This window comes from Octopus bimaculoides, chromosome 10 (assembly GCF_046866305.1).
Source record: "Octopus bimaculoides isolate indiv1 chromosome 10, ASM4686630v1, whole genome shotgun sequence".
NCBI classification, from domain to species: domain Eukaryota; kingdom Metazoa; phylum Mollusca; class Cephalopoda; order Octopoda; family Octopodidae; genus Octopus; species Octopus bimaculoides.
This window is the reverse complement of record NC_142937.1, coordinates 23116985-23136525: the sequence shown is the minus strand read 5'-3', so window position 1 is coordinate 23136525 and position 19541 is coordinate 23116985. Positions and strand designations below refer to the sequence as shown.

The 19541-nt window shown below is 36.6% G+C and overlaps 1 protein-coding gene across 2 annotated transcripts in view; it reads left to right on the top strand.

The window, feature by feature from the left end:
- Positions 1–14089, top strand: part of LOC106873980 (UDP-glucose:glycoprotein glucosyltransferase 1) — a 180299-nt gene extending 166210 nt beyond the window's left edge. For both annotated transcript variants that reach the window (XM_089358448.1, XM_089358449.1), the window contains exons 41-42: positions 3634–3814; positions 13661–14089. In XM_089358448.1, the coding sequence (XP_089214574.1) occupies positions 3634–3814; positions 13661–13683 (204 nt within the window). In that variant the 3' untranslated portion in view covers positions 13684–14089. The remainder of the gene's footprint in view (positions 1–3633; positions 3815–13660) is intronic.
- Positions 14090–19541: the final 5452 nt, after the last annotated feature.

Sequence of the window (19541 nt, the reverse complement as noted above, 5' to 3'; positions counted from 1 at the left end):
CACTTGCAAGGCTCTGGTCAGCCTGGGGTTATAGTAGAAGACACTTGTTCAAGGTGCTACAGAAAGGGACTGAACCTGAAACCATGGAGTATATTGTTTATTGCAACTGGCCATGCTACGATCACCAAGAGCAAAAGGGTTGCATGTGTGACTAAAAGCCTTTAAGGTGGGGTCCCATTCACTGAAAGCAGTAAAGGTTAAATGATTGACCTTTCTGTCTTCCATTCAAGTTCTTTTGGTCCCAAACTATCTGTGACTAGCTCTGGTTCTATTATCATCATCATCAAGTGTTTTAAATCCGGAGTTTGTCCCCGTTAACGGGGGTGGTTGGATCGACCTCAATGCCACAGCAACCGAGGTAGGCAGGTGCAGCCGACTCCAACCTTTGGGCTGGCTGGTGCCCATTCTCCTTTGCTATCATGAGGCTTTTTTGGAGATGGATCTTCTATGGGGAGCATGCCCTTGCTTACCCCCAACCTCAGTTTCTAGACACGAATGGTCTCGAGACCAAGGCCTCTACCACGATTTTTAAGAAATATGGTAGAAAACTAACTGAGGAAGGCTGAGACCCCTTTCAGACCCCCCCCCCCCACCTACCAATTATGCAGGCTTTAAATTCAAGCAAAAGCTTCCAGCAAAAATTCCATACTGACTTATGTTCCAATACCACTCCAATGACCGTTTCAAATTTTGGTACAAGGCCTGCAATTTTTGAAGAGAGGAGGAAGTCAATTATATTGAACCTAGTACTTGACTATTGCTTCTTTCATCAACCCTGAAGGAATGCAAGGCAGAGTTGACCTCAGCTGAATTTGAACTCAGATAAACAAAATGGCACTAAAGAATTTCTTCTGAGATACTGGTGATTGTGCCAGCTTGCTATCTTCACCACCCTACTAATTCTCCGTTATGTCACTGAATTCTTCATTAGTTTCAAAATTATTCAAACAGAGGCAATGTATTTCAGTAGATATATTGGTTGTAAAACAATTTGTATATATTTTTAGTTTTAATAAAAGCTAATATTTTAAGTAAAAATTTTCTTGTTTTCAACTTTACCAGATGTAATAAGTTGTCCAGAACTTTTCCAAGTGTAGTAATTTTTCCTGTACTTTTCCAGATCTTGAGAATATTATTTCCCTTGCTCACATTTTTCCATGTAATATGTATATATATATATATATATATATATATATATATATATATATACACTTGTAGACATATATACTTTTACAGAAGATTGGAAATGATACATATATATATATATATATATATATATATATATATATATTTGTATAAATCTATATATATGTATATATATGTATCTATTTGTATAAATCTATATATATGTATATATATGTATCTATTTGTATAAATCTATATATATATGTATATATATGTATCTATTTGTATAAATCTATATATATGTATATATATGTATCTATTTGTGTACATCTTTATATGTATATATATATGTATCTATTTGTATAAATCTATATATATGTATATATATGTATCTATTTGTATACATCTATATATATATATATATATATATATATATATATATATATATATATATATATATATATGTATCTATTTGTATACATCTAAATGTTTATGTATGTATATATTTGTATGTATCTATTTGTATACATCTAAATGTTTATGTATGTATATATTTGTATGTATCTATTTGTATACATCTAAATGTTTATGTATGTATATATTTGTATACATCTATATATATACATGTATGTATATATATATGTATATATATATATATATATATATATATATATATGTATATATACATCTATATATATATACACATATATATATGCATACATATATATGTATGTGTATATGTATACATATATATATGCATACATATATATGTATGTATATATGTAGACATATATGTATGTATATATATATATATATATATATATATATATATATATATATATATATATATACCTAATGTATATTTATATTATTGTTGCTTGCATTAAATATGTTGACTCTGCTACCCAACTATATAGTTTATATACATGCGTGTATGTGTGTGCATCATTGAAATAACATGTATGATTATGTATACATATGTGTGTGTGTATGTGTGTATATGCATATACATGTGTGTGTGTGTATGCATATACATGTGTGTGTGTGTGGAATGTTCTTAATAGCCTTAATATTGAATACAAATTTTCCAACTCTTCTTAGTGTACATACTGTAAGAGTCGACAGCTGTTTCTCACACTTACATTGTCCCTTATTATCCAGTAGCTGCATATCCTCCCTAAGCAGGAGATGGTTGAGGGGAGAGGGTCTTAGGGTATAGAAGACTAACAGGTATTCGGGATCCTTGACAATGGAAGCACTTCTTCTAATAGCCCTCCTTTATTGTGTTGAGAATTGCACACATTTATTACAGCGATTCCTTTCGCAGAATCATTGCATGCAATTGTTATGAGCATACATTATACACATTTGTTATGCACTGTCTTTGCAGTCAATCATTATTCACAATCATTACACACCATCAATACTTACATTATATGCATAATTCGTTATACGCTACCATTGTGTCCAGTCTACATCGTCAGCATCATCACCATCGTTACATTATCATTGTCGTTGTCATCATTTACATTTTTCTATTCTTGTGAGGATCACAGAATTTATTGGGGCAGGTTTTCTGCTGTTGGATGCCTTTCCTGTCACCAACTCTCACTTGTTCCCAAGGAAAATGATACTGCCCCATGACCAGACATGTTTTTACGGAAGATTGGAAACGATGACTATGAAGATGTTTGTTAATGATATATTATCGAGCTTTTATTGGTTCCTGTGTGGCTTCTTGTTTTGTTTTGTTTTGTTGTTCGTGGTTGGAAACTGGCAGAATTGTTCGAACTTTGGACAAAAGACCTTGCAATATTGGCTGTGGTTCTTCATACTCTGAGTTCAGATCCCTTCCAAGGTTTAACATTGCCTTTCATCTAATGCGGGGCAGTGAGTTGACAGAAGTGTTACCACATCATCACCATTGTCATTATTTAACAACCACTTTACCAAGCTTACATTTGTCGAGGTAGATTCCCTATGTCCTGATGCCCTTTCTGTCACCAACCCTCACCCATTTCTAAACTCACTTAAAATTTTTGCCATCATTAACTTTGCTTTTCATCCAGTGCTGGGCAGCAGGTCAAGAGAATTATTGGAGCATCAGATGGAATCCTCATCATCATCATCATCATCGTGCACCTACATTTCCATGCTTGCATTGGTCAAACAGAATTTTCCGAGGCAGATTTTTCTATGGCCAGATGCTCTTCCTGTTGCCAACATTCACTTGTTTCTGAGCAAAGTGATATTTTCTCATGGCCAAACATGTTTCCCACAGAAGACTGGAAATGGTCAACATTGCTTGTATGAAAGTGACCATCACATGTCAAGGCAAGGGTGCAGTCCTTGACCTTACCAGCTCCCGTCAAACCGTCCAACCCATGCCAGCATCGAAAATCAACATTAGATGATGATGATGATGATGATGATGAAGATGATGTCCCTTTTGTTGTGTTTCATTATATTTTCATTCTACTATATTTTCATTGTCTTTTTCTATTCCAGTGTAATAACCCATTAACAAAAGAACCGAAATTACAAGCAGCCATCAGGATTGTCCCTGAATGGAAACATTACGATTATGAAATAAAAGTATTGTGGGACAAAATATACAACACAAACACCAGATTCCAGACAGAATATGAAAAACCTGTAAAAGATGAAGATAATTCGCCATCAGAGAAAGGTGAGGGTTTAAAAAAATTTTTTTTTTTAAACTGTTTCTTTCCATTTAGTATTTTCTTTAATTAATTTCAGTTACCAAACTGTGGCCATACTGGGGCACAGCTTCGAAGGGTTTTAACCCTTTAGCATTTAAATGGCTTTATCCGATCAAAATGTTTAACCAGTTTTCTGTTGAAACTGGTCAGATCCAGTAACTCATACCAACCCTGCAATGTCATCCTATAGCTAAACAATCACATCATTGAAATCTCTAGTATGTCATCATCATTTAATATCCGTTGTCCATGCTAACATGAGTTGGACAGTTTGACCAGGGCTTGCAAGCTGGAAGGTTGCACCAGACTCCTGTCTGATTTGGATATGGTTTCTACAGCTCGATGCCCTTCCTAACACCAAAGGTGTGTGACCTAGTGCTGAGAGTATTACACTCTCAATTGTAAGATAAGGGGTTTCAATTCCCTGTTGCGATGGACTAGCATCCCTTTCAGGGGGTGTGTTGTGTTCTTGGTCACTCATACATCATGGCAGCTCGAAAGCTTGCCTTGCAAGTCCATTACAGTATGACCAGGGGTCGATACTGACAATAATGCATTTCAGCTGTGTATATTTAGGTAAAAAACAGTTTTTAGTGTGTTAAGCCTTATAGGAGGTCTGACTTCTTGCATATAGGACCCAAGTGGGAATTTTATTATTTTTTGGCAGTGGGGTGGGGGTAATTTTTCTTTGTTTTTTTTTAGTTTCTTCTTTTTTTGGTTAAAAGTGCATCTTATACACTATCAAATGCAGTATTTTCTTCTCATTTTTTTTTTATGGTTCTGGAAATAAAACTAAGCCACAGGTGCAGCTGTGGCCGAGTGGTCAGAAGCTTGGTTCCCAACCACATCGTTCTGGGTTCAGTCCCACTGTGTGACACCTTGAGCAAGTGTCTTCTACTGTAGCCTTGGGCCAACTGTAGATATTATATATATATACACACACACACACACACACACAAACATACACATATATGCATGTGTGTGTGTGCACCTTCATGTCTGTGTTTGTCCCCACCTCCACTACTTGACAACTAATTTCAGTATGTTTTAGCCCCCCGTAACCTAGTGGTTTGGCAAAATAGATTGATATAAGTACCAGACTTTGAAAAAAATTTTTTTTAAATAAGTATTAAGTCGATTCATTCAACTAAAAAATTCTTCAAGGTGGTGCCCCAGCATGGCCGCAGTCTAAACGACTGAAACAAATAAAAGATGGAAATTGAAAATAAAAAGAAAAAAGACGAGCCTCCTCTTTAACCCCGTGCTCTTGCTCTGTTACTCCAATACATCAACACTGGAAGCGTTTAATGTTTGGTGGAGGGGGTCTGCAAACAAGTTGGTATTTACGACACCAGCAATGGCACTGGGGCGGTTTGGAGAGGAGAGAAGCGGTGAGGAGGTAAAGAAAAAATACCGTAAAACATGTTATTTACGGCATAATCTCTAATTAACCTAAAGGCTGGAGATTAGTAATTGCCAATTGAGAATAAATAGTTTATCTTTAAATGATTCTCGAGGCTGGATAATAGCTGCAAAAGATTATTGGGAAAATGTTTAGACTTCGTGCTGACGGCGGTGATAGCTGTTCAGTATCGAAATTGCAAAGAACCTGGCCGGTTGTTGCCGGTTACATGGCTGAAATGGAGTGGAAATTAAATAGCTTGTGTGTCGAGATATTGTTAGCCATTGAACCTTGCAAACAAATTTGGTGTCGGGTGGGGAGTGTAACGGTGGGTGGGGTGGGTGGTGGTGAGGTTTGGGAGGGGGGAGGCGAGAGGTGGTAGGGGAGAGCAGAAGTGTTGTTGAGGGAGGGGAAGGTGGAAAAGCAGAGCTAATGTAAGCAAAGAGGAAGAAAAAGAAAACTTTGTGATCACCCCTCCACACGCCCACTCCCCATCGAAGCTCCCACTCTCTTCCTTTTCCTTTCACACCACCACCACTGTCACCACCACCACCTAAGGGTGGGAAGTGCGTATCAACGACCAGGAATTATAAAGGAGATTGAAATCGACAAGGTAGTAGCCTCTTCTAGTTTCTGCTCCTGTTGTCCTGTAATTGATTTGAGATTGCGGGGGACAGACAAAGGCTAAAAGAAGATTAATTGAGTAGCATATTTCACACACACACACACACACACACACACACACACACACGGACACATACACACTCACGGACATACACGGACATACAGGTTGATGAGTGCTTTTAAAAGGTTTCTCTCGACAACAAGCGAGAAGTGGTTTGAACGGAGAGAAAAAATCCATATGTTACTACTTTTCGATTCCATTTCTCATCTCTTTCCCTCGTCCACGCTCTCCCCTCTCTCTGTCTCTCTCTAGCTTTCACTTTCACTTTCTCTCTCTCGCTCTCCCCCACGTCTCCCCCCTGTTCTTTTCTTTCTTTTTAAAAAGATGCCAACTGAATAGAAATTTTTCTTCCCTCTGTTTGGTTATGACTCTGAGACCTTAACAATATCAAGACTTAGCACAGCTTAAAAGTGTTTACACACGCGTCCCTTCCACCTCGCTCTTTCAACTCACCTATACTTTATCTCTCTCTTCATCACTTCTCTCCTCCCCCCCACACTTTTTTTTTTATGTGATGCAAGGTTTCAAGTCAGGAGGACAAAAACAGACAAGCATGTATGCTAACATGGTTGTCAACACCTTTATCCAGTGACATTTTTCTGAATTCAATCTCCACCAACTGGCCAAATAGAATGCCTTAATCTATAACACTTTCTCACATATACTACTACTACTACTACTACTATTTCTTCTTCTCCCTATTATTATTATTATCATCATTATTATTATTATTGTTATTATCATTATTATTATTATTATTATTATTATTGTTGTGTTGCTTTAGTAAAACCTAATAGTTCTATCACAAAGTAATTGTATCTTTTAAAGACTTAGGTGGCAGTAGTTAAAAAATGTTATTTCTTTTATTATTTTTTTTTTGGTATTTTTATCTTTTGTCATCACTTGAGTGTGTTGGCAAAAATTCTTCTGAATTTTTTGTGTGTAATTGTGACGAAGGGGAGGAGGAGGAAGAGGAAGATAGTTGTGGTGGTGGTGATGATGTGAATTAATCTTTCAAAGATAGCTACACAACAAACCTTGATGTATTACTGAGAGTGACCATATGTGAATGTTAGAGAGAGGGGGGAGACGTGCTTGCACACACAGACACACACACAAAGTGGAGAGAGTAACAGACAGAGAAGAGGAGGGAAAAAGAGAGGAGGAGGGAGGAAGGAATGAAGTGATGGAGAGGAGAAAGTAACAGACAGAGAGAGAGTGTGTGTAAGAGGGGGAGAGAGAGAGAGACAAAGTGGAGAGAGAGCAACAGACAGACAGAGGAGGAGAGAGACATGAAATGATAGACAGAGCAGAGAGAGATGGACAGACATGAAGAGGAAGAAGCAACTGAGAGAGGGAGGGAGGGAGGAACAGACAGAGAAAGAGAGTCAGAGTCAGACAGACAAAGAAGGGTAAAGAGAGAGAGACAAGGGTGGAGGGAGTAACTAAGAGAAGTGGGGAGCAATAGACAGTGAAGGAGGGAGCAACAAAGAGAGCTAGGTGGGGGAGGGGAGAAACAAGCAGATAGAGGAGGAGAGAGAGGCATGAAATGATAGAGAGATAGACAGACAACAAAGAGAAAGAAGCAACTGAGAGAGGGAGGGAGTGACAGACAGAGTCAGACAGAAAGAAAAGGAGAGAGAGAGAGAGAGAGAGAAAGAGATAGTGATTGATGAAAAACATTTGTTCAAAAAACTTTACCTGTAATTTGGTTCTTTTTGGGTTTTTTCCTAAGACTTTTTTTATTATTGTTTTATACATTTTTTTCTGTTCATTGACCAATGAATCTTTTCTAAAAAAAAAAATGAGATGAAATAAAACAGTCTTTTATATAAAAATTGCTAAATTCCCTCTCCTAACAATATGTTTAGAATAACTGTCTCCAACACTATACAATATTTACTGTAGAATTAATGCAAGAATTACTTTACAGCAACTTGCATTTCTATTCTACAAACAGCAAAATTTAATAAAACATGCTGTAACCAAAATGGTCATCTCCTGAGGTCTCGTTTCAATTTCTTTCCAAGTGCTACGTATTTCATACCATTTACTGCACTAACAACCTCGAGAAAAGCATAAACTCCACTCATTCTCTATGGTTGTCTTTTATTATTGCCATTTTTTTTACCTCTGCATTTAATATTGTTCATGTTTTTTTTTTTGTTTTTTTGGTGGGGTGTCATTGCTTAAAGCTTGACAACCGATGGTGGTGTGTTCACGTCCCGTAACTTAGCGATTCGGCAAAAAAGACAGATAGAATAAGTACTAAGCTTACAAAGAATAAGTCCTGGGGTCGATTTGCTTGACTAAAGGCAGTGCTCCAACATGGCCACAGTCAAATGACTGAACCAAGTAAAAGAGTATATATATATATATATATATATATATATATATATATATATATATACATACATATAGTGTTCATGAGTTGAATGCTCTTGATCATAGCTCAAGCAATGGCCCCCGTCCCAACAACAATAATAACAACAACAACATGAACAATATTAAATGGAGAGGAAAAAAAATGACAATGACTCCCTCCAGACACGATAAAATATTCTTCAACACACAAACTCACATAAAGAATCTTGCAAACCAAATCCCAAAACGGAATATATATATATCTTGTTTCAGTCATTAGGTAGTGGTCATACTGGGCCACTGCCCTGAGGAATTTTAGTCAAACTGACCGACCCCTGTTCTTGTATTCTTTTTAAGCTTGGTACCTGTTATATTGGGTTGTTTGCTGGACCGCTAAGTTATGGGGACATTAACATGCCAGCACCGGTTGTCAAGCAGTGGTGGGATACAAACACTGACACGAAGACACATACATACACACATGACAGGATTCTTTCAGTTTCCGTCTACCAAACCCACTCACGAGGCTTTGGTTGACTCGAGGCTGTAGTAGGAGACACTTGCCCTAGGCGCCAGACAGTGGGACTGAACCCAGAACCATGTGGTTGGGAAGTAAACTTCTTACTCCAAAGCCACCCTGACACACACACACACACACACACACACACACACACACACACATATATTAATCAAAACTTGCTAATTAATAAAGTACAAGATATTCTCATGTAAGAACTCAATACCGGGTGCAAGATCAAATTTATTATAAAAACAGAGTGATTTCAAATTTTGTCCGTCTTAAGGCTTAGCCAAACATTTGCATTGTTTATTCAAGTGTGTAGTGTTTTCTCTGTTAGTTTTCAACTCAACACATTTTCATAAACACCCACGCATACACAGATGTATATATACATGTGTATATGTGTGTTTGTGTGTATATACACACACTCACACACAGATCTATCTATCTCTTGCTCTCTTTGTCTGTCGTATACACACACAAATATATACGCGTGTACATAACTGTATTCTCTCTGCGTTTTTATATATATATATATATATATATATATATATATATTATTCGTACACACACCACACACACACACACACACACAAACATTTGTACGCGTGTATAAGTACATGTGCACGTTATTCTATAATGTTGGTGAGGAGGGTGGGTGTTGCAATGGTAGCTGAGAAGGCACAGCATTTCGTCCATTATTAAAACTCATGGCACAATGGTCACAGATTTAGAGAAGCGATTGAAATTGCATAATTTATTAATTTATTCATTTCTATGAACGGTAGCAGTGGTGGGTGGTGGGGGTGGGGGGCGGTTGGGGGTGCAGGAGTTGAAAGGAGCACAAGCTTCGCACAGCTTATGAATAATGCTAAAGGGAAGCTTTTTATTGGAAATTAGTTGACCCTGGAGTAGCAGCTGTGAAATATGAGTCACTGGGGTTATGCTAATTCATAAACAACAAAATATTAAAGCTGTAGAGGTATAGCACTAATAATAATAATAATAATAATAATAATAATAATAATAATAATAATAATCCTTTCTACTATAGGTACAAGGCCTGAAATTTTGGGGGAGAGGGCCAGTCAATTAGGTCGATCCCGGTACGCAACTGGTACTTAATTTATCGACCCTGAAAGGATGAAAAGGGCTAAGTTGACCTTGGTGGAATTTGAACTCAGAACATAGCAACGGGTGAAATACTGCTGAGTATCTCGTCCAGCATGCTAATGAGTCTGCCAGCTCACTGCCTTACTAATAATAATAATAATAATAATAATAATAATAATAATAATAATAATAATAATAATAATAATAATAATAATAATAATGGTTTAAAATTTTGGTACAAGGTCAGCAATTTGGGGGATGGGTATAGTTGTTTGCATCAGCCTCTGTGTTCAGCTGGTACTTGTTTATCGACCCCACAAAAGGATGAAAGGCAGGGTGGACCTTGGTGGATTTGATCTCTGAATGTAAAGTTGGAAGAAATGTCACTAGGCATTTCGTAGGCATTTCGCCCTGTGTGCTAACGATTCTGCCAGTTTCAAATTTTGGCACAAGGCCAGCAATTTCGGGGAGGGCTTAGTTAAGTTGATTACGATGACCCCCTAGTGGTCAACTAATACTTATTTTATCAACCTCAAAAGAAAGAAAGGCATAGTTGACCTTGGCAGAATTTGAACTCAGAAGGTAGTGATAGCCGAAATGCTGCTAGCATTTAGCCTAGCATGCTAATGATTCTGCCCGCTCACCAGCTTAACTATAATGACAATCATCATCATCATCATCATCATCATCGTTTAACGTCCGCTTTCCATGCTAGCATGGGTTGGACGATTTGACTGAGGACTGGTGAAACCGGATGGCAACACCAGGCTCCAGCCTGATTTGGCAGAGTTTCTACAGCTGGATGCCCTTCCTAACGCCAACCACTCAGAGAGTGTAGTGGGTGCTTTTACGTGTCACCCGCACGAAAACGGCCACGCTCGAAATGGTGTCTTTTATGTGCCACCCACACAAGCCAGTTCAGGGGCACTGGCAACGATCTCGCTCGAAAATCCTACAGGAGCCAGTCAGGCGGTACTGGCAACGGCCACGCTCAAAATGGTGCATCTCATGTGCCACCCGCACAAGAACCAGTCCAGGGGCACTGGCAACGATCTTACTTGGCTTGCCGGGTCTTCTCACGCACAGCACATTTCCAAAGGTCTCGGTCCGTAGTCATCGCCTCGGTGAGGCCCAATGTACGAAGGTCTTGCCTCACCACCTCAGCCCAGGTCTTCCTGGGCCTACCTTCCCTCAACTGTTAGGGTGTGGCACTTTTTCACGCAGCTATCCTCCTCCATTCTCACCACATGTCCATACCAGCGCAATCGTCTCTCTTGCACACCACAACTGATGCTTCTAATGTTCAGCTTTTCTCTCAAGATACTTACACTCTGACGGGTATTCACATTGACATTACACATCCAACGGAGCATACTGGCTTCATTCCTTGCGAGCTTAATGATAATGATAATTCATTTTATGATAGGCACAAGGCCTGAATTTTTTTTCAAAAGTGGGCACTAGGCAATGACATCAACCCCAGTTCTTCACTGGTACTTATTTCTTTGACTCCGAAAGGGAGAATGGCAAAGTCTACCTTGGCAGCTTTTAAACTCAGAATGTAAAGATGCATTAAGGATTCTGCCAGCTTACCACCTTTACTACTACTACTGCTAATAATAATAATAATCCATTCCACTACATGCACAAGGCCTGAAATTTGTGTGTTGGGGGCTAGTCAATTGAATTGACCCCAGCCTCGAGTGAGTTGATATCAAAATAGCTAAACTTTCCCAAGTGCAGCTTGGCAAGGTTACGTTTCTGCCAATTCAAATGTGTAATGAGGTTTCAATCCATTCTTGGAGCTGTTTCCTTTATGCTGCAAATGCTCTAAAGAAAAACATTTTCTTCACCCTAAAGTATAAAAACCTTTTGTATTTGGTCACTAATATTTCATTAGAGGTTAGTCTCCAGGTCTGGCCTGATCAAGCAGTCTTTTCACCAAAGACATTCTAGTAGTGACCATCTCTTTCTGAAATGAGAAAAAAAAAAACAGACCTCAGATGTAGTATATCTAAATCTGCATTATTCAGTGTGTCCTGCTTTTGTAAGATTGTAGCATGTGATATAAGGGAAATTGGCTGATATTTCTTGCAGATTGAGCAATCATGTTCAGACTCCCTCCTTGTCTTTCGGTAGAATTGGAAGGTATTAGTTTACAATGTAAATAGACTTTGTTGAGAGATTTGTTTCACTATTGCTGTTGTTTATAACCCTAAGTCAACCACGGTCAATAGGTCTCTGATCAAAGACGTTCCAACATTGACCATCCCATCTTTATTTTTATATCAGTTACTAAATTGTCAAAAGCATCTCTCTTTTAACTCTGATAAGAGGACGTAGTTTGAGAGATTTGACTGCTATTTCTAGCAGGTAGACTGACCTCACTCACCTTCCTCTTTGTTATTAGTGTGTTTGCGTGCGTGTATTTGTGTGAATATGTGTGCTTATGTTAGTGTATTTGTCTTTGTGTGTGTTTGCATGTATGCGTTTATATTTGTGTGAGTGTATGTTTTACATTTGTATATGTTCCTGCATTCATATTTATGTAGGAGTGAATGTGTATATATATATGTGTATATATATATATATATATATATGATATATATATATATATATATATATATATGTGTGTGTGTGTGTGTGTGTGTGTGTATGTGCGTGTACCATCATTGGCCATACTATTGTGTCCTACCACAAAACAACAAAAGACATTGTCATCAAATACATAATACATGACAAATAGCTTTTTGATGTCTTTGTTTTTTAATTGTTTCAAACGTTTTGTTTTTGTCTTTTATACATATAAACATTTCTGTCGCGGTTCATCGGTTCTGTTACACTGACTTGCCACATGTTCCTGCATTACCCTCGTTATCTATTCATGTATATTATTTATTAATAGGTGGAGGCACATAGCCTAGTGGTTAGAGCAGCGGACTTGCGCTTGGGAGATCGCGGGTTTGAATCTCAGACCGGGCGATGTGTGTGTTTATGAGTGAAACACCTGAGCTCCACGTGGCTCTGGCAGAAGGCAATGGCGAACTTCTGCTGACTCTTTCGCCACTACTTTCTCTCACTCTTTCCTCCTGCATCTGGCAGCTCACCTGTGACGGACTGGCGTCCCATCCAGGTAGGGAACCTATATGCCAATGAAACTGGGAAACCGTCCCTTCTGAGACAGGCATGGCTCAAGAAGGAACAAACAACACATTTATTTATAGGCATTGATATGGCTGAGTGGTAAGAAGTTTGCTTCCCAACCACATGGTTCCCAGTTCAGTTCCACTGCATGGCACCTTGGGCAAATGTCTTCTACTACACCCGGCCACCTCGGCCAACCAGAGCTCTGCATGTGAATTTGGTTAATGGAAACTGAAAGAAGCCTGTCGCACATATATGTGTGTGTTTTTGTGTCTGCATTTGTCCCCTACAACCGGTGGTGTCGTGTATACATTCCCGTAACAAAAGAGACTCCTAACAAGTACAATACTTTCAAAAGAAAAAGAGAAATAAGTACTGGAGCAGGGGTCGGATCGCTTGACTAAAAATCTTCAAGGCAGTGCCCCAGCATGGCCCCACAGTCCACAGACCGAAATAAGTAAAATAATAAAATCATATAACTTAATTGTTCAGTTTGTTTTGTTCTACCATTCCAGTTATCCTTTGCTTTGTTAATTAATATTTTAATGATTTTAATACAAATTTCTTTTAATTTTCTTTTCCAGATTCCAAGAAGACTGAATTATAACAATAGCAGATTTAGCAGTTAATTAAAATACACAAAAAAAAACCAAAACAAAAGACTTTAAAAAAAATTTTTTTTTTAAGGCCTAAATCTAGCCGAAATTTACGCAGGTGCGGTGGTTGGGGAGGGGGTGGTGGTGAAAAGGAAATTACCTACTGCTGGCCACAAGTGACCACACAACAACACTGATCACCATCTCTTATCATTCTTATGCACTTGGAAGAAAATAATAATAATAATAATAATAATGCAAAAACTGGTCAAAATATTTCAGTAGGATGTGGCCTCGTGACATACAGAAAATCAAATGACTGTCATTACACAAATGCTCTTTGGGGATTGGTTGGTAGATTTTTCTGTGTTTATTTAAATTTCTTTCTGTATTTTTTTTATAAATTTTTTCGTTTTATTTCCTGTTTTGATTTTTTTTTTTTTCTAACATTCTGTCTGTCTGTCTGTCTTATCTCTTGTGCATTTTTTTTTTTCCTATGTATTTGCTCACTGAGGCTAAAGATACCTGTCTCTGAAATTAAGACAAAGCATTTGAAAGTTGGAAGATTTAAAATAAGCAAAATAATAATAATAATAATAATAATAATATGGGGACAGTTAAGATTTTGAGATTGGTACTTGGATGTTGAATGTCTCCCATGATAATTAACAACCAAGTATCAAAGCTTATAATGTGCGGCAAGAGACCCTGTGAGACCTCTGACAGCAGGCTGCTGTCCGCTCTCACAGAATCTACCAGAGCAAGCAAGATCAAGTGCTCTGAGAAGTAATAATAGTAATAATAGTAATAATAGTATTAATTACAAATTTTGGAACAAGGTTAGTATTTTCAGGGGGAGGGAGTAAGTCGATTACATCTACCCTAGAGTTAAACTGAATAATAATTAACAAGAACTGGAGAAAATGTAATGTATGATTATGCTGTTGACATTGAGAGAACATGAAATATTTTTTTGTCTCTTTGTGGTAGTGGAGACTGGATCTCGAAGCACACAAAGCTATAAATAATAGCACGTAAACATTGGATTGAAACACCCTTTGGATAGAAGTCAAAGGCTACCAATTGGAATTGAACCCATATCTCCTGTAGATACAACTGGTGTTCTACCCAGCCCTCAACTTTTATTTTCCAGCACAAATATTCACATGCTATTATTTTTAGCTTTCTGAGTTCAAATTCCATGGAGGTTGACTTTGCCGTTTATTCTTTCAAGGTTGATGAAATAAGTACCAGTGGAACACTTGGGGGTTATATGCTTGACCAATCCCCTCTCCCAAAATTTCAGGCCTCTGTGCCTCCTACTTATAGCTGACAGAATCTTTAGCACACTAGACTAAATGCTTTGCAACATCCCTTCCCAGATTCCACCAAAGACAACTTTCATCTCTCATCCTTTCAGAGTTGATAAAACTAGTACTAGTTGAGCACTGGGGTCAATATATTGACTGGTCCCTTCCTCCAAAATTTCAAGCCTTCTCTCAAAAGTTAACCCATTACCTCCCATAATTCTATTAACTGGAATATTTTTATGAAACTGATTTCTAGCATAAAACAGCCTTAGAAACACACTGGAATGATCAAAATAACATTTCAAAAATAACATTTTAAATAGAAATAAGCTAAATATTGGGTGAAAAATTAGCAAACCTCATTTGAATATCAGAGAAATATACCTAGTAGATATAGCAAAAAGGTTAGATAGGTGTAAATATTGACAGATAATTATGAAATTTATAATTTTTAAGTGATCTCATATGAGATCACTGGTAGGTAATGGGTTAATACGTCATCAGCATACAGTTCTTAATGGTAAGAATAAAGTTTCTGAAATAGAATATTTCTTATGATTATAATATTTCCAACTATTAACCTCTTTTGTAGAGAAGGAACTTCCTTCATTTTTCTGAGTTTTTTTTTTTTTTTTTTCATATCTAACATTTACACTGCATTTTAATTAGCTTGATCTCTCTAATCTTCATCAGGTGTCTTATTCTTGGATATGTACATATAGTACTGAACCAGAAGCCTTGGGAAACATTATTCTAAAAGTATTTCTCAGGTAATTGAAAACAAATCGGACAATTCTGAGTTGAAACATAGTATTTGAAATAGATTTATCATCACTGAATAGGAGTTTCACAGCCCAAAATATTATAATCGTACAAATTTAACTACATATCCTCCTTTCAGAATTTTTTTTTTTTTTTTTTCAATTTGTGTCTATTTCCTGACATTTGACATATTTTTTAAGTGGTAACATAAGACTTTCTCTTGGTTTATTAAAAGATCACAGAAAGAGACGTATAGAAAAGAAAAAGAAAAAGCAGATGATAATGATATTAATAATAAGGATATATTGTGGTTGGCTATCTCTTGAAGAACTTCTGTCTTCTTTTTATCTATAATAAAGAAATTATTTAAAAATGACAAAAAAAAAGCAAAAAAACAAATTAAGATTTTTCCTTTTTTTTTTTTTTTGTAAATGAAATTTTCAGGTGTAAAAAAACAAACACTACAACAATTTCCACTGCATACAAAATATGTAAATAATATCATATTTAAAATAATTTCTGTTAATAAAGAGGAACATTTCTCAAAGAATTTTACTCTTTAAAAAATATTGCTGTTTTATTTATTTATTTTTATTTTTTGTTTTTCTTGAAGTATAGCGTAACTATTATTTGCAGTTTGTATTCTGAGTTTCTTGTAAAACCGATTTCATTTAATTGAAATATTTCTATTCTCCCCTCTCTCTCTCTCTCTATCCTTCTTTTTGTGTATGTGTGTGTATGTATGCTTGTGTCTGTCTCCAAATCATTTAAAGTATTTTTTTTCTTTTCTCCTATTATTTTTTTATCTTTTTCTTTTGATGTACAATATGTACAAAAAAGAAACGGGGAAAAAATTAATTAAGACAAGAGTGAAAAAGAAATAGAATGAAATTTAACATTGACTTGCTTTCACTTCTCTTTCTTCTTTCACTTATCTCAGACTTTCAACAAACACCACCATCATCATCATCAATATCATCATCATCAGATTTTCCATCATCATCATCATCATCATCATCTCAACAACCTATCTATAACATAACAATTGCCTCTGTTTAGTTATACTAACTTAAAAAAAAAAATTAATATAAATCCAAATATATAAATGGTTACATATAAAAGTTTTCAGTTATAATATTGCTATAATGATAATAATAATAATAATAATAATAATAATAATAATGGTCACTACTGTGGATTTTGACGTATGAGTATTTTAAGGAGAGAATTTAAAAGAAAAAATAAATAAAAAAGAAGTAACGATGATGATGATGATTAGTCTTTTGCGGGGGGGGGGGTTGTCACAGTTCTCCAGCATGACCACAGCCACTTGGCTGAAACAAATAAATAAATAATAAATAAATAAATACTAGCTGGAATGTTCCTATTTTAATTTTTGAATCAATGATTAAAGAATAAAGAACTGATGGGAAGTGAGGTGAGGGTGGGGAACGGGAAATAAGGGGGTGGGACGATTGGGAGAAAATAAAAAAAAAAATAATAAAGTTTTTTTTTAAATGATATTTAAAAAAAAATTCATAACAATAATAATAATAAAACACAAACAATATTTAATAAAGAAAATTAAATAAAACTGCATTGATGAACGAACCAATGACTAAAAATAACGAAGAGAAAGCACTGCAGGATGTTGTCAGCCTAAAGAAGTTAATGTTAGCAGACTTTCTCCTGAAAATGCTGCAAGCATTATCTGGATAGTTTATTAAAGTTTTGGAAAATTCTTCAGGCTTTGCGTTCTTTACTCAGTATCTTTTTTTTCTTTTTTTTTTTTCCCCCTCTTACTCTTATAACCAATTATACTCTAAATTCATATTTGCTGCTGGTAACTGAATATTGATTTCTGATATTGCCATGTTACTCTCCCCTCCAGCAAGATATCTCTTCTGTTCTACCCCACCCCACCCAAATCTCGTATATTAACCCCCTCATCTCGAATGAAGCCAGTTTTCTTTCTACTGTAAGCCCCGCTTTGTCAAAGGAGTTTTTAATCTTCAACCTACGTGGTCTCATTAATGGTGGTGCCACATTCTATAAAGTTCGTGGCATTTGGAAGGTCATCCTATCGTAGGGGCTCTACCAAAGTAGGCACCAGAGCATGATGGAGACCTCTGGGTTAGTAGATCTTATCAAACCATCCAACCCATGCCCGTATGGAACATGGACGTTAAAAGATAAGGATGCACACATCTGGCTGTGCGGTAAGAAGCTTGCTCCTCGACCACATGGTTCTGGGTTTACTTCCACTGTGTGGGACCTTCCACAAGTGTCTTCTGCTATTGCCTTCAGCTGACCAAAACGTTATGAGTGGATTTAGTAGACGGAAACTGAACGAATCATGTCGTATATATATATATATGTGCGTGTCTGTGCCCGTGTTTGTCCTCAACCTCCTCTTGACAACCGGTTTTTGTTTTTTTGTTTACGTCCCCAATAACTTAAACATCCGGCAAAAGGGAGTGATGTGATAAGTAACAAGCTTGAAAAAACATAAGTCCTGGGGCCGATTTGCTCGACTAAAACCCTTCGACGCGGTGCCCCAGCATGGCCGCAGTCGAACGACTGAAACAAAAAAATTTCGTCTGTTATATTTGTACCTATGTAGTTTCACTGGTGCTTTGTTTATAAACTCTTCTTTACCTGACAATGAAAGTAAAATTGTCCTCAAAGGGAATTTGAATTCAGAATGCAAACTGCTTGTGTCCTTTTATTCCTGCTTCATTCCTTCCTTCCTATCCATCCATTTGCATCCGGGTATAAATTCACAATACATTTATGTCGTTATGCATGCATATACATACTTTCCAGTGTTTATGCCTGCACAAATGCAGCGCCTACACTTATACACCATCAACACATTTGTGAATGTAAGTCACACACACATATATATATATATATATATATATGCACATGCGCGCGCTGTTATAGCTTTGTCTACTTCGAGTTCCACAATTGAAAGCGATTTTCTAAGTTCTTATGACGTAAACAACATAATTCTCGCTGGTAAGAACAAAGCTTCTAAAATGGAGATGAAATTCCAAGAATTGCTTTGGTACGACGGTAAGAACGTCTGTTATGTTAGCGAAAGATGTAGGTTCGAGTTTTTCCATCCAGGATTTTTTCGTTTGTTTGTTTTTAACCCATTTCGACACACTATTATTATAGCTTTATCAGCTTCGAGTTCCACTGTTAAAAGCGATTTCTTTCATGTCTTTCGAGGTTTCTGAATTTTTTTAACGTATTATGAGTGTATATATATATATATATATATATATATATATATATATATAAATATATATACCAGAGAGGTGTAAGGGGCACGTACCCCCTCTCAAGAAAAGAAGTGAGCTTTCTAAATATCATTACACTCTTTTCTCCTAGAATTGTATTCTCTTCGAAACATTCCAGGGATCGCGCCTGTACATACATATATATATATATATATATATATTATGATTGACCGTTGACTGAACACTATTCAATTTTTTTTCTCCGTGTTTTTCTCCTTGTCTCCGTATTCTTTCTGTTGAAGAGCGTAGCTCGAAACGTCAAAGACTTTCCGTATTCCCGAGCGTCATACTAATACATCCTTTTGTTATTTATACCACCTGTCCTCGTCTGTTGTTGTTTTTTCGTACATTCTCCCATATATACACACACACACACGCACACGCACACACACACACACACATATATATATACACACACACTGCAAGCATCTATACATACACTTATGAGTTGCCACACTCATGCATACGGACATCTATGTGTGCATATCT